This window comes from Callithrix jacchus, chromosome 7 (assembly GCF_049354715.1).
Source record: "Callithrix jacchus isolate 240 chromosome 7, calJac240_pri, whole genome shotgun sequence".
Lineage (NCBI taxonomy): Eukaryota > Metazoa > Chordata > Mammalia > Primates > Cebidae > Callithrix > Callithrix jacchus.
The window spans coordinates 115,144,462-115,159,291 of NC_133508.1; the positions used below are offsets into that span (position 1 = coordinate 115,144,462).

General features: G+C 38.4%; 2 protein-coding genes across 29 annotated transcripts in view; one reads left to right on the plus strand and one right to left on the minus strand.

The window, feature by feature from the left end:
- Positions 1-12,368, plus strand: part of NEXN (nexilin F-actin binding protein) — a 42,416-nt gene extending 30,048 nt beyond the window's left edge. For 7 of the 9 annotated variants that reach the window (XM_035251954.3, XM_078332280.1, XM_035251947.3 and 4 more), the window contains 4 exons: positions 3,713-3,934; positions 10,229-10,414; positions 10,965-11,322; positions 11,404-12,368. In XM_035251954.3, the coding sequence (XP_035107845.1) occupies positions 3,713-3,934; positions 10,229-10,414; positions 10,965-11,322; positions 11,404-11,417 (780 nt within the window). In that variant the 3' untranslated portion in view covers positions 11,418-12,368. Of the gene's footprint in view, positions 1-3,712; positions 3,935-10,228; positions 10,415-10,964; positions 11,334-11,403 lie in introns of those variants that run through there. The other 2 variants (XM_035251948.3, XM_035251951.3) reach the window with 1 other exon arrangement.
- Positions 12,369-12,704: 336 nt separating this feature from the next.
- Positions 12,705-14,830, minus strand: part of FUBP1 (far upstream element binding protein 1) — a 37,690-nt gene continuing 35,564 nt past the window's right edge. For 12 of the 20 annotated variants that reach the window (XR_013520212.1, XR_013520208.1, XR_013520210.1 and 9 more), the window contains one exon: positions 12,705-14,282. Coding sequence is in view for 4 of the 20 variants with exons in the window: in XM_078332282.1 (XP_078188408.1) it covers positions 14,252-14,282 (31 nt within the window). In the remaining 16 variants the exon portion in view is untranslated. The remainder of the gene's footprint in view (positions 14,283-14,830) is intronic. The other 8 variants (XR_004727002.3, XR_013520213.1, XR_013520209.1 and 5 more) reach the window with 1 other exon arrangement.

Sequence of the window (14,830 nt, forward strand, 5' to 3'; positions counted from 1 at the left end):
TATATCACCTTAGAATAATTTTGTATTATTATTCACCTTTAGGGTACTTGACATACTCCTATGAGGCACTTACATGTTACAGGCTTCTGCATAATTATGTGTACTTTCTAGTTTGTTATAACTACTCCTTCCTTGATAGTTTGATTATAAAATATCTAGGTTTGCAAGTTACTGAGCTATTACTATTTATATTTTTATATAATTATAAATATGCATGTTTATATTTAATATATATTATATATAGACTATACAGTGCCAGTTTCATGCTTCATGGGCATGCACCTTGTGCATTTGTAAGACTCCTCCATGTTCAGAAGGCCCTGCATTTGTGGTTTAATGCTGAAGTTGCTGTCTTGAAGTTCTTTTTTGTGGCGTGAACATGGCTCACTGCAGCCTTTACCTCCTGTGCTCAAGTGATCCTTGTGCCTCAGCCTTCTGTGTAGCTGGGACTTTAGATGCATGTACCACCATGTCTGGCTAATTTTTATTTTTTTTGAGCTGGAGTATTTCTCTGTAGCCCAAGCTGGAGTGGAATGGCATGATCTTGGCTCACTACAACTTCCACCTCCCGGGTTCAAGCGATTCTCCTGCCTCAGCCTCCTGAGTAGCTGGGATTACAGGCATGAGCCACTATGCCCCACTAATTTTTGTATTTTAGTAGAGAAGGGGTTTCACCATGTTGGCCAGGCTAGTCTCAAATTCCTGGCCTCAGGTGATCCACCCACCTCGGCCTTCTAAGTGCTGAGATTACAGGCATGATTTATATTTATATATATGTATAAATATACATATTTATAAAATATATTTATAAGCATATTTATAACTATCTATGCATATATGCCCAGCAATTTTTTTTCATAGAGATTGGGGGATGGCACTTTGTTGCCCAGACTGGTCTCAAACCGCTGGGCTCAAGCGATTCTCCCACCTGAGCCTCCCACAGGTCTGGGATTATAGGCATTAGCCATCACGCCCAGCCACTGTCTTGAAATTCTTAATTTTATCTTTGAATTAGTGCCTATATAGGAGCCTTGACTCACTAGAGCTTCATGCTGTCTTCCTGCCTCACTGGAATGAGTTCTCAGCAGCCCCCTTCCCAAGGCCCTGCCTAACCTCCTTCCCTCTTTGGACTCTGCGGTCATCCCACTGGGTGGCCTGGGTTGCATGGGCAGTGGAAGAGAAAGGTAGAATGGGGGCCTGTATTCACCATCAGCTTTGGCCCCTACCAAGGGCCAGGCCATGCACATGAACAGGATCAGGGTCTAGGATGTAGCTTCATGACTTGGACTGGCAATGCTATGGCATGTTTGGCAGGCAACTTGGTGGGGTCCTCTCACCAACTTACGACCTAGGAACCCAGTGGGTCCCTACATAGAGATTGCAATCTCTTTGAAGTTGCCTGTTTTTTATGGATTGGGGCAGTGGGCATGTGGGAAGGGAAGTTTTACTTCTCTGCCCCAGGTGTGGCTGGCAAATTATCTAGCTGACCCTGAGAATATAAATATAAATGTGTAAATAAATGCCAGGAGTGTACTGTAGGCAAATATTTCAAGGTCTAGGTACCTTATGAGTTGTGTATTTTCACCCCACATAGTCTAAAAAGTGGAAATAGTAATGTTTTCTCTTACCCCTTGGTTGAGTCAAGAAATTAAGCCTCATGTCACATCATCCCAGACTACGACACCCTCTGCCTTCACCTTTTAAAACTCTGTCTAGAACTTTAGGTCATCTTCAGGAAAAGTATACCAGAAATACCTATAGTATTTTACCATTCCATATGGTGGGATTGGGGTTTAGTAAATATTACAAAGGACTAGTAATAGTTGTGAAAAGTCAGGGGAAAAGAATCTGAATAAACAAACAAGATAAAATGGTATAAAGAATTGGAGCTGGCCAGGTGCAGTGGCTCATGCCAGCACTTTGGGAAACCAAGTTGGGCAGATCACTTGAGGTCAGGAGTTTGAGACCAGCCTGGCCAACATGGCAAACCCTGTCTTTACTAAAAATATAAAAAGAGCTGGGTGGGTGTGGTGGCACACGCCTGTAATTCCAGCTACTAGGGAGGCTGAGGCAGGAGAATTGCTTGAACCCAGGAGGCAAAGGTTGCAGTGAGCCAAGATAGTGCCATTGCACTCCAGACTGGGTGACAGAGTCAGACTCTGTCTCAAAGAAACTAACTAACTAACTAACTAAAGAATTGGAGCCCATTCATGATTGATTCCTCTTTTTTTTTCTTTTTAAAAAGGCAGTCTCAAAAAAAAAAAAAAAAAAGGCAGTCTCTATCAGGCTGGAGTGCAGTGGTGTACTCATAGCTCACAGTAATCTCGAACTTGTGGGCTCAAGTGATCTTCCTGCCTCAGCCTCCCAAGTAGCTGGGACTACAGGCACACACAACACCCAGTGAATTTTTTCCAAGATCAGGCGCAATCAGCACTTTCAGGGTGGTATGGCTGTAGACCTAGTCAATTGTTTGATTGAAGATATGATGTCTCACTGTGTTGCCCAGGTTGGCCTTGAACTCCTAGGCTCAAGTGATCCTTCCACCTTGGCCTCCCAAAATGTTGGGAGTACAGGTGTGAACCACTGTGCCTGCCTGGCCAGTTGACTCCTTTTCTATCTCAGCTGGCAGAATATATAATTGAGAATACAAGTGATATGTAGAGAAATGTAGATATTTTACCAAACTATATCTCCAGAAACGCTTATTTGTTAACTTGAGTATTGAGTGATATTTAACTTTATAAGACTATCATAAAATCAAAAGTAGGAAAAATTTCAGGTACTCAGGATCTATTTAGAGATGAAGAAAATCAGGCTGGGCACAGTGACTCATACCTGTAATCCCAGCACTTTGGGAGTCTGAGGTGGGCGGATCACCTGAGGTTGAGAGTTCGAGACCAACCTGACCAACATGGAGAAACTCCATTTCTACTAAAAATACAAAAATTGGCTGGGAGTGGTGGCGCATGCCTGTAATCCCAGCTACTTGGGAGGCTGAGGCAGGAGAATCGCTGGAACCTGGGAGGTGTAGGGTTGCGGTGAGCCAAAATTGTGCCATTGCAATCCAGCCTGGGAAACAAGAACGAGACTCCTCAAAAAACAAAAAACAACCAAAAAAACTTAAATCCTACAGTGAGTAAGCAACTGGACAGAAGCCCACACAGCACCAGAGCCAGGACTAGAATTCATGACTCCTAGTCCAGTGTTCTTTCAAATTATCGTTTTGCCTTCCCCTAAAGATTTTCCTGCAACTCCTAGAAAAAACTAATCTTGTCATGAATATTTTAGTTTTAGCAGGTTATCAAGGAATATAAGAGGATTTTAACGATATTCCTTAATGAAAATAGTATTTTAAGTAGAATAAGATGTTTTCAATAAAGCCTTAAATCTGTAGCACCATTTTGAGTTAGTAAATTTGGACTCTGCATTTAGAGAAGAGGTTAAACTTTATTTTTGGTATCAAGTAAGAAATAGTGCACACTTTTTAGATGATTTATTGTACAAACTAATATGCTGATACTCAACCAAAAAAAAATTTTTTTTTTTTTTGAGTCACGCATGGTGGCGGATGCCTGTAGGCCCAGCTCCTTGGGAAGCTGAGGCAGGAGGATTGCTTAAAGACAGGAATTCAAGGCCAGCCTGGGCAACATAGTGAGAATCTGTATCTAAAACAACAGCAAAAAACTTTTTTTTTTTTTTTTTTTTTTTTAAGGAAGAGGAAGAAAATGAAACTTTTGGACTGAGCAGAGAATATGAAGAATTGATCAAATTAAAAAGGAGTGGATCTATTCAAGCTAAAAATCTAAAAAGCAAGTTTGAAAAAATCGGACAGTTGTCTGAAAAAGAAATACAGAAAAAAATAGAAGAAGAAAGAGCAAGAAGGAGAGCAATTGACCTTGAAATTAAAGAGCGAGAAGCAGAAAATTTTCATGAGGTATACTATCTTTATTTTCTAACATAATTATGGTATAGTAATGATAATAAATTTAACAGAAGTAACAGTGGCTTTGAAATAAGTTTTAGTACTTACAATTAATCATTGGTATAATAGAAATCTGGGAAGTGAATAGCAAAAACACATTTAGATCTTAAATTTTGAAAGACTAGCACTGCTTCATAATCACCTTTAGCAGTTTTAAAACCTATAGTGAATGTCAAATGGTTCACACTAGCAAAAATGTTCAAAAATATTTTTTGGCTGGCTTACACCTATAATCCCAGCACTTTGGGAGGCCAAGGAGGGAGGATCACATGATCTAGGAATTCTAGACCAGGCTGGGCAACACAGTGAGACTCCATCACTACAAAGAAATTATATAATTAAAAAGAATATATTTTTTGGCATGTTTTAGTTGACTCAGTAGAACCAGTGTATATTCAAGTTAAACTCCAGATTATTCATACTTTCTTGTTTTTTAGATGAAACCCATACAGACTCTAATATTTGCTCAAAGTTACAGCAGTAATTCAGTGTAGAAGAGCCTAAATGAGAATTCTGATGACATGAATTTGAATTATCTTCAAACATAAAATAAAGAGACAATCACTGATCTGCATTCTCCCTTCTAGCTTAAGGACTGTTTCTGTGATTATGAATACTGGTTTCAATGAGATATAGAATTTTTTTTTTCTGCCAGAATTGCCATAATATTTAACAGAATTTAACCTATATTCTAGATATACATTTTGATCAAATATTCAGCTAGCAAAACGGGTATGGAATTTGGGAGGGCCTTCAGAGGAGACTGGATAAAAGGACAGAATGAAGAAATTGTGTGACAATTATTGGGACTCTAAGTAATTCATTATTATTGAAGCATGCACGAGTGTAAAGGGCAGCAAAAGATAATGAAGATACAAGCACAAGTGAGATAATCATGGAGTCTTAGATGACATATGAAGCGATTTTTTAAAAACATGGATATTGGCTGGGCAGTGGCTCACAACCCTAATCCCAGCACTTCAGGAGGCTGAGGTGGGTGGGTCACTTGAGCCAATTTCCAGACCAGCCTGGTAACATGGCAAAACCCTATCTGTACAAAAAATACAAAAAAAGTATCCAAGCATGGTGGCGCACGCCTGCAGTCCCAGCTACTCAGAAGGTTGAGGTGGGAGGATCAACTGAGCCTGGGTGGTTGAGGGGCTGCAGTGAACTGTGATTGCATCACTGCACTCCAGCCTGCGTGTCAGAGCAAGACCGTCTCAAAAACAGAACATGGATATTGCCAGACAGGTATTGTCTATGCAGCTAGATTATGCAGAAGCTATATGGTGCTAGATACATGCATTAAAAAATTATTTGGCGACCGGACGCGGTGGCTCAAGCCTGTAATCCCAGCACTTTGGGAGGCCAAGGCGGGTGGATCACGAGGTCAAGAGATTGAGACCATCCTAGTCAACATGGTGAAAGGTGGGCGGATCACATGAGGTCAGGAGTTCAAGACCAGCCTGGCCAACATGGTGAAACCCTGTCTCTACTAAAAATACAAAAAATTAGCTGGGCATGGTGGCGCGTGCCTGTAATCCCAACTACTCAGGAGGCTGAGGCAGAATTGCCTGAACCCAGGAGGCGGAGGTTGCGGTGAGCCGAGATCGTGCCATTGCACTCCAGTCTGGGTAACAAGAGCGAAACTTCGTCTCAAAAAAAAAAAAATTATTTGAGACTGGCCGGGCATGGTGGTTCAAGCCTGTAATCCAAGCACTTTGGAGGCCAAGGCAGGTGGATCACCTGAGGTCAGGAGTTCAAGACCAGCCTGACCAACATGGTGAAACCCCATCTTAAAAAAAAATTATTTGAGGCCATGCGCAGTGGCTTACGCCTGTAATCCCAAAACTTTGTGAGGCCAAGGTGGGCAGATCACATGAGGTCAGGAGTTCAAGACCAGCCTGGCCAACATGGTGAAACCCCTGTCTCTACAAAACACAAAAATTAGTTGGGCATGATGGTGGGGGGTGGGGGGAGGGGTTCCTGTAATCCCAGCTACTCAGGAGGCTCAGGCATGAGAATCGCTTGAACCTGGAGGCAAACATTGCAGTGAGCTGAGATCACACCACTGCAATCCAGCCTGGTGACAGAGCGAGACTCTGTCTCAAAAAAAAAAAATTATTTGACTATTATGTCCACAGGACAACATCAGTTAACTAAACTTACAGTCCCAGTGCATATGGGTGGGTTGGGGGTCGGGGAAGGAATGGAAAACAGTTATCAGGTGGTTAACAAATTAAAGCTATGAAGATTAATAAAGCAGAGTAAGGGAAATAAGAGTATGTGTTACTATTTTGTACAGGGTGGTCAGAGAGGGCCTGAGGATTTGAAGTAGGGCTGGGATGAAAAGGACAGGTAAGTATATAGGAGACAAAACTGGCAGGACTTGGGGATGGTGATGGAGAGGAAGAAAGAAAGAGGAAGGAATCATAGTAACAAATATACAGTAACAATATGGGAAATCAGTGTTTGGAAGGAAAAGAGGTTCCATAAGCTATTTCAGACAAATAGAGATGCTGTGAAACATCCAGATATCAACCAATCAATCCAATATGCATCTGAGCTTGTGTAACATAAAAGCCTAGGGCCTGGGCTAGTTGTAGATAAACCATTCCATTTCTATTATTTTTTTGAAATGGGGTCTCACTCTGTTGCCCAGGTTGGAGTGCAGTGGTGCAATCTCGGCTCACTGCAACCACCCCCTCTAGAGTTAAAGTGATTCTCTGGCCTCAGCCTCTAGAGTAGCTGGGATTACAAGTGCCCACCACCATGCTCAGCTAATTTTTTGTATTTCTAGTAGGGACGGGTTTCACTGTCTTGGCCAGGATGGTCTCAAACTCCTGACCTCGTGATTCACCTGCCTCAGCCTCCCAAATTGCTGGGATTACAAGTGTGAGCCACTGTGCTTGGCCGCAACCATTTCCATTTTTTAACATCTAAAAAATGTTGAACATTTTTAACACGTTGGATCTGTTGTTTTGGGGACATATAAGTGGATATGTCTTTAAGTACAGTCTAAGTATGTATAACTGAAGAAAATTCTAATTATTGTAAATGCTATAATAGAAATTGTATAGTGTTACAGAATCAAATTGGGTAGAGTCAACATACCTAGGACATGTTTAACAAGCCCAAGAAGGTGAGATTTAAGCTAAGTGTAAAGGCTGAATAAAAGTTGCAGGTAAAGAGGAGAAACATTCCAGACAGGAGAAGCCTTTCAGATTAACTCAGAGGTTGTAAACATGTATCTGGGGAATGGAAAACAGGTTCAAAGGACTACAAGACAAGGTTCACAGAATAAGTAATAGGATACAAAGTTGTAAAAGGAGGTTGCGGCTAGTTAATGAAGGTCCTTTTAAACCTTGCAGGCACTATGATCTGGGGAACATTTAATAATCAACTTTTTAGGTCAGAGTAAGAAAGGATTTATGTTTATGCAAGAATTCTGGAATCACGGAGGATGAACTGCAAGACAGGCATGCAGTTGGGGCCAAGGGAGAAAAACAGACCTAACTAACAAAACTAGGTTAGACTCAGGTATGGATATGAGTCAAACACAAACAAAAAAGGATTACAAGTCGCTTTTTGGGTACTTGGTTGCAGATGGGGCTACCATTACTTCCGGATAACTAGATGATGCTATAGAGAAATCACGTCTGGGGAGGTGGGGTGAACAGTTTCGGCGATATTTGGGTAAGGTAAAGGCAGTCTAACATAGGTCCTAAACTCAGGTGAGGCGCAAGAACTACAGATTTTCATGGATAGCACTAGAAAGTCCAAGTAGATAAAGCTGCTTAGAAAGTTAGTCATCACCTTGGGAGGCCGAGGCAGGCGGATCACCTGAGGTCAGGAGTTTGAGACCAGCCTGGCCAACATGGCGAAACTCTTGTCTCTACTAAAAACGCACAAATTAGCCGGGTGTGATGGCAGGCGCCTATAATCCCAGCTACATGGGAGGCTGAGGCAGAATTGCTTGAACCAGGGAGGCAGGGGTTGCAGTGAGCTGAGATTGCGCCACTGCATTCCAGCCTGGGTGACAGAGCGAGACTATCTTGGGGGAAGGGGGGTGGGTGGCAGTGGGGGAAGACAAAAAGAAAAATCAATGTTCAGCATATCTTCAAAATGTTTATATTCTTTCAAGGCTCAGCTCATATATATAACCTTATCTAATCGAAGAATTCCATCCCAGGTCCTGTAGCACTTAAACACGTACCACTCTTTTGGTACTTAAATGCTTTATATAATGTTTGAATTTCTAGTTAGATTTTCCAATAAAGTCTATGCCAAAACTATCTTATACCTCATTGTATCTCAAGGAAGATACACGGCCTAACTGCTGACTTAAAACATGTTTTAACCTGGCTCTTCAGCGGCTCAAGAAAAGCTGACAACTGTACTTGACTGAAGGACTATTCATAAACTTTCAGCTCAAGAGAAATTCTTCTACTTACTCAATTTTCTAAATGCAGGTTTGAGGCAGCTAAATGAATACTTACGAATTTGCATCAAGAGGCTAAAATCTGGAAGGCAAGTCATTAACTGGGAAGGACTCAGAATAGCGATTATTGTACCTGCTGGAATATTCCATCCTAAAGGTTCAGTTGGTAAACAACAAAAAACAAGTGTATACTGTGAACAAAAGGTCCTTTTATAATTTAAGTCTCAGAAGTCTGTTAAAACTACAGTAAGCAAAAGCAAATCATAGTTTAGTCATTTTTTGTAGTCTGTCTTTTAGGTATAATAATAATGTTAAAAACCTCTATACCTTCATTAGCAACAACCAGTCGGGCACTACATTTACTAAATGAAGGTAAATAATGGCACAAAATATAATTCACACATCAGATAGCAGGTTGTTGTTCCATGATTTTCCAGTATCAAATAAAAATCTAATGCAGAACCGGAAAAACTAAACAAAATTTTTAACCTCCTTTTCTACTCCTTTCATTGGAAATGAGGTAGATATGAGGTGCGAGGTCCAACTCGAAACTGAGTAAAACACCCAAACCAGGATTTTTCTTATATAGGCAATTAAACTACTACTTGTTTCAAATTTCCCTTTAGTTGAGTGTGGTAACCTGGAGCAATTTCTTCATAGTACCATGAAATATAAATGGTGAGATTTCCAACTGGATCCACAAACGCCTAAGTGGTTTAGAAACCAAGTCAACTACAACTGATATACTTTAGAAACCATGAATCAACTACCCACATTAACCCTACTCCACCCAAAGTACTCTAGAAGACCTTATCATTACCAAATTGTTATTTTCCTAGACACACTATTTGACAGTTGACACTCTGCTCTTAAATCACTCCCTTATTTCCATGGCTTCCAACTCATCCCTCGGTAGATGTCTAAAACATATTCTAATGATTTCCCCATTTTAAAGTCATTGCCTCTTTCAAAAGTTGTCTCTTCCTGTTTTTCTACTTGTAAACACCCTTACCTGTCCATTTCACCTCATACATTATTTGGATGGAATTCATCAGGGACATAGTTTTAAGTAGGGTGAAGGGAAAATCACTAAGTAGAAAGAACAGATTTCTCATATTATGTAGCAGGGAATGGTATGTTTTAACAATTATTAGAATGTATAGTATTCTGACCTTTTTCAATTAAGTGCTACTAAAACCAAGGTGGAGTTGGACAGACAGAGGCTGGGATTCCAGTGATACTGCATTCTTTACATTCAGAAAAAAAAGACTATATAACTAAGAGAATGCTTCATAAATGTATCTATCACTTTTCCTGAACTTAGGGGTTAGAAAAATCTGAGTATCTGCAGTGTAGCACAAATATGCATTGCAATTATGTTAATCATTTTGTGCTTATAAACACCACCTTTAGAACTAGTAACACTTCTGGCCAGGGTGGCTCATGCCTATAATCCCAGCACTTTGGGAGGCTGAGGCTGGTGGATCACAAGGTCAAGAGATCAAAGACCATCCTGGCCAACATGGTGAAACCCCAACTCTACTAAAAATACAAAAACATTAGCAGGGAGTGGTGGCAGGAGCCCGTGGTCCCAGCTACTTGGGAGGGCTGAGGCAGAAGAATCGCTTGAACCCAGAGGTGGAGGTTGCAGTGAGCTGGCAATGAGCTGAGATTGCGCCACTGCACTCCAGCCTGGTGACAGAGCAAGACTCTGTCTCAAAAAAAAAAAAAAAAAAAGCACAACTAGTAACACTTGTTTTTAGAAAGCAAGCTATTTTTGTTAGTCTTGGCGCATTTTCTTGCAGGAAGAAGATGTTGATGTTAGGCCTGCAATAAAAAGCGAGGCTCCATTTACTCACAAAGTGAATATGAAAGCAAGATTTGAACAAATGGCTAAGGCAAGAGAAGAAGAAGAACAAAGAAGAATTGAAGAACAAAAGTTACTACGCATGCAGTTTGAACAACGGGAAATTGATGCAGCACTACAAAAGGTACCAGGCTTACATATCCTTTATTTTCCAAAGATGCCCTCTTAAAACGCATAATTAGGTGGGTTAAAAAATGTTTTAATAGCTTTCTTTCAAGTCACTAGAATGTATTTTTTTTTTTTTTGAGATGGGAGTTTCGCTCTGGTTGCCCAGGCTGGAGTGCAATGGCATACTCTCAGCTCACCACAACCTCTGCCTCCTGGGTTCAAGCGATTCTTCTGCCTCAGCTTCCTGAGCAGCTGGAATTACAGGCATGAAACACCACAACCGATTAAATTTGTGTTTTTACTAAAGACATGGTTTCTCCATGTTGGTCAGGCTGATCTTGAACTCCTGACCTCAGGTGATCTGTCCACCTCTGTCTCCGAAAGTGCTGGGATTATAGGCATGAGCCACTGCGCCCGGCCTGGAATGTATTAAGTACACTTTGTAGTAGGCATACTTGTATGTTCTTTATTTTAAAAAAATTTTATTTCAAAATTCTGTAACTAAATCACTGTCCTGAAAATACTGTATTTTAAATGCCAACCTGAATACATTTACTTCAACATAGAAAAGAGAAGAGGAGGAGGAGGAAGAAAATAGCATCATGAATGGCTCCACTACTGAAGATGAAGAGCAAACCAGAACAGGAGCTCCATGGTTCAAGAAACCTCTTAAAAACACATCAGTTGTAGACAGTGAGCCAGTCAGATTTACCGTTAAAGTAACAGGAGAACCCAAACCAGAAATTACATGGTGGTTTGAAGGAGAAATATTGCAGGATGGAGAAGATTATCAATATATTGAAAGGGGAGAAACTTACTGCCTTTACTTACCAGAAACTTTCCCAGAAGATGGAGGAGAGTATATGTGTAAAGCAGTCAACACTAAAGGATCTGCAGCTAGTACCTGTATTCTTACCATTGAAAGTAAGAATTAATTTACTCTTTTTATCTTTTATTCTATTAATTTTTTTTCCTTAAAATCACTTTTTTTCTTCTCTTTTTTAGCTGATGACTACTAGCTCCCCTCCCCTCTTCCTGGAACTTTCTCTTTCACTCCAGCTTTCTTATTACATCCATCTTTTCTGTGGCGGGGCCAAAAAAGGAAACCAGGAGTGCCATTATATTGACTTCTTACTCATGTACTTTACATAAGTCTTCAAAACACAGCTCATCTAAAGAATGCCTTCTTCTTTTCCACATGAACATCAGATTTATCACCTATTATGCAGTAACAGTTGATAAAATGTACTTAATTGCGGGGTGGGAAATTATTCAATTATTTTATCAGAACCTATTATAAAGGCTGTGTATTTCCCATAGACGTTTACAACAACTATGTTAAAAAAAAACCTACGTAAAATATATTATTTTGCATGAATGTCATTTCTGAGCTTTTTACACCTAAAATTAGGTTGAAATAGCTAATTAATTTGGAACCTATCAATTTGAGTGGGCTTTTTCTTTAGTAGTATATCATTTTGGTTGTTGTAGTTTCAGTCTTTCTGAAGCAGATATACTGGGATTGGGGCAGGGTGGGGAGGAGTGATACTCCTTTCACAGTAAAGTTGGAGCACAGAGAAAAACAAAAATTAAAGGACTTTGAAGAAACACTGCCTATACAGTGTTGAGTGCTGAGGATATTACACGTTATTTTTTCAAACATATGTAATATATAAAGCAAATTTATGTTGTGATCTTGCCTGAACAGATTATATTTTAATGAAAAAACTTTGTATTAATAGTTCATGCAAGAGAAAACACTTTCAGCATAGTCCAGCATTTCAAAATCTAAGTGTGTTAGATTTAAGGAAAAAGTGGCACAACCTTCAATTTAAAATTCTAGTCTTTAAAACAAATTTGTAAATAATTAGCTATTATGTTCTATTAAATTGTTTTATATTTTAATTTTCTGGAATACAATTTTATTTTACAATGTGAACTCAAATAAAGTAACTTCTGTATTTAAAAAAGTCTAATTTCTGTATTTTAAGACTTGTACAACCAGTTGTTAACCCCTTTATCATTAAAACTTTTTTTTTTTTTTGAGACAGAGTCTTGCTCTGTTGCCAGAGCTGGAGTGCAGTGGTGCAATCTGAGCTCACTGCAATCTTGCCTCCCAAGTAGCTGGGACTACAGGCGTGCACCAACACGTCCAGCTAATTTTTAGTATTTTTAGTAGAGGTAGGGGTTTCACCATGCATTAAAACTTTTAAAAATTGTGTTTTCTCACAGTAAACATTAAAAAAAACCCATCAAGTAGAAAATTTTTACTAATATATGTATAAAAAACACAAAGCACTTCCTTATAATATTCATCAATGTACATTTATTTATTGAGGAAACCATAATGAATACAAAATTACAGTAATCATGTGACCTTTTACATACAATGTCATCAAAGCAAACTCTAAACCACAGTTTGTAAAGTATTCAATTTACCTCAAGTCCAAGCTGCATCTCCCTAAGACACTGTTCCCATCACAGTAGCCATTTTAAGCCAATCTTCTTTTTACACACGGGTAGTTTCTGTAGAGAACATTTTTCTCAGGACGAAAATGCATTGAGCATGCATAAGAAAAAAAATATATATATGTGCAAATACATTTAAGATTTTTTTCTATAGGGGTATCACTGAAGAAAATAAAACCCTGTGATTCATTTGCTTATTAAAAGCACCAATTTAAAAAATCCCTCAAAAGTTTATATTGTGGCAAGAAAAATGAAGTCACTAACTCAACAAAAAATAAGGTTATTTTCAGAGCCAAAATTATCTTTAATTAGGTATTGTTAAAATGCATTTTAAAATGAGGCAGAATTTGCAGAAAATAAAAACAAGACATCCTCACTGATTAGTAAAATCTACATCATTATTCTACAAAACAGATAACTTTCTAAGTAGAGCTGATTTTACTGGCAGAGTATTCAAACACATAAAATGCTATCACTTCTGAATTCCTCCCCTTTCCCTCTGAAGGTACTCTGCTATTCCTACCCAACCCCACCCTTATGAATTAACTACCAAGATAGTTTGTTTAAAGATATATTTTACAATGTTTAGAAACAACTAGTATCAAATTACTAGTTTTAGTATTAAAAGCATTTTTGATATTAAAAAAATAAAACTATACTTCTCATTTCTAAAAGAAACATCAAACTATAGAATTCTGAGTATCACCACACTAAGCTGTCTTAAAAAAATTAAAAACATTGTCAAATTTTGTTTAAGTGTTAAATAAGTCAGTTCAATTTCAGTCTAAACTAAACATTGTTTCTAACACTAATATCCAATGCATTCAAATCAACTGGCTCACCTTTTCTGCTTTCCATTTATTTCAAACTTAAGATCAACGTCATTTAAAATAATGCTTATAGTATCAGTGAAGGCTTATGGTAATGAATAAAAGAATTCTTATGAGACAGAAACAATGCCCCAATATCTATTATCATTCATCTATCTGTATTTTTTTAAATGAAAATGCAATCTACAACTAACCAAACTCAACAGGCTCGTTTCAATGAGCCCCTTTAATTATCGATCTTATATACCTATCATTGACTACTAAAACATACATACACATAAATGTGTAGTAACTACGTAACTTAAGAAATTTAACAGTTCATGGAACATTTAAGATTAAGTGAATAGCACTTTAAAATGAAAAGTGATCAAAAGCAGGTACATTACACCCTATACCATATGTATGGGAATACATTTCATATTTCTCAATTATGATTTGCCAATTTTACCTTCTACATTGAGCCCTTCTATGGTCCATGCTCATCGGCTCACCAATGGCATACACTCAAAGGATTCCTCTTTATGGGTAACTATCTCAGGACCTGATTTTATGAGCTATGATTTGGTGCTTGCAGCATCTTCAGCACTGTGTGTGAAAATGAAGGCAGTATTTTTGAATATTTTTGTTTGTTGCAGAGATAAGCAGGAGTTTTAAAAGGATCAGCACATTTTAGAAATAGAACAAAACTGATAAGATGCTGCTTTCATACATTCATCTTAACTCAAAATAGGTACCAGTTAAAATCATCTATAAAAACACACAAACATTTTAAACTGGCAAAAAATTAAATTAACGCAGCGTCAGTTATTAAACTATTAAATCAGAAAAATACTGGTTGCTACAGATTATGAAAGGTTATTTGCTATACAGTTAACATTTCACTGATGCACATGCCTTTTATCAAAACATACTGCCTTATAACTTTTTCCTTTTTCAGCATATAACTTTTGTCTAAGAAAAAAACCATAATAAAATTCTAACCCATAATATCCTTACTGAATTATTATAGTTTAAGAATAAGAAAAAAAAAATAAAGAAATTATAGCTTTGGAGGGCAAAGAAATTTTCTGTCAATCATATAAAACAGATCGTGAAGGCTGTTGAAGTTTCTAAACAAGTGATTTCCTGAATCT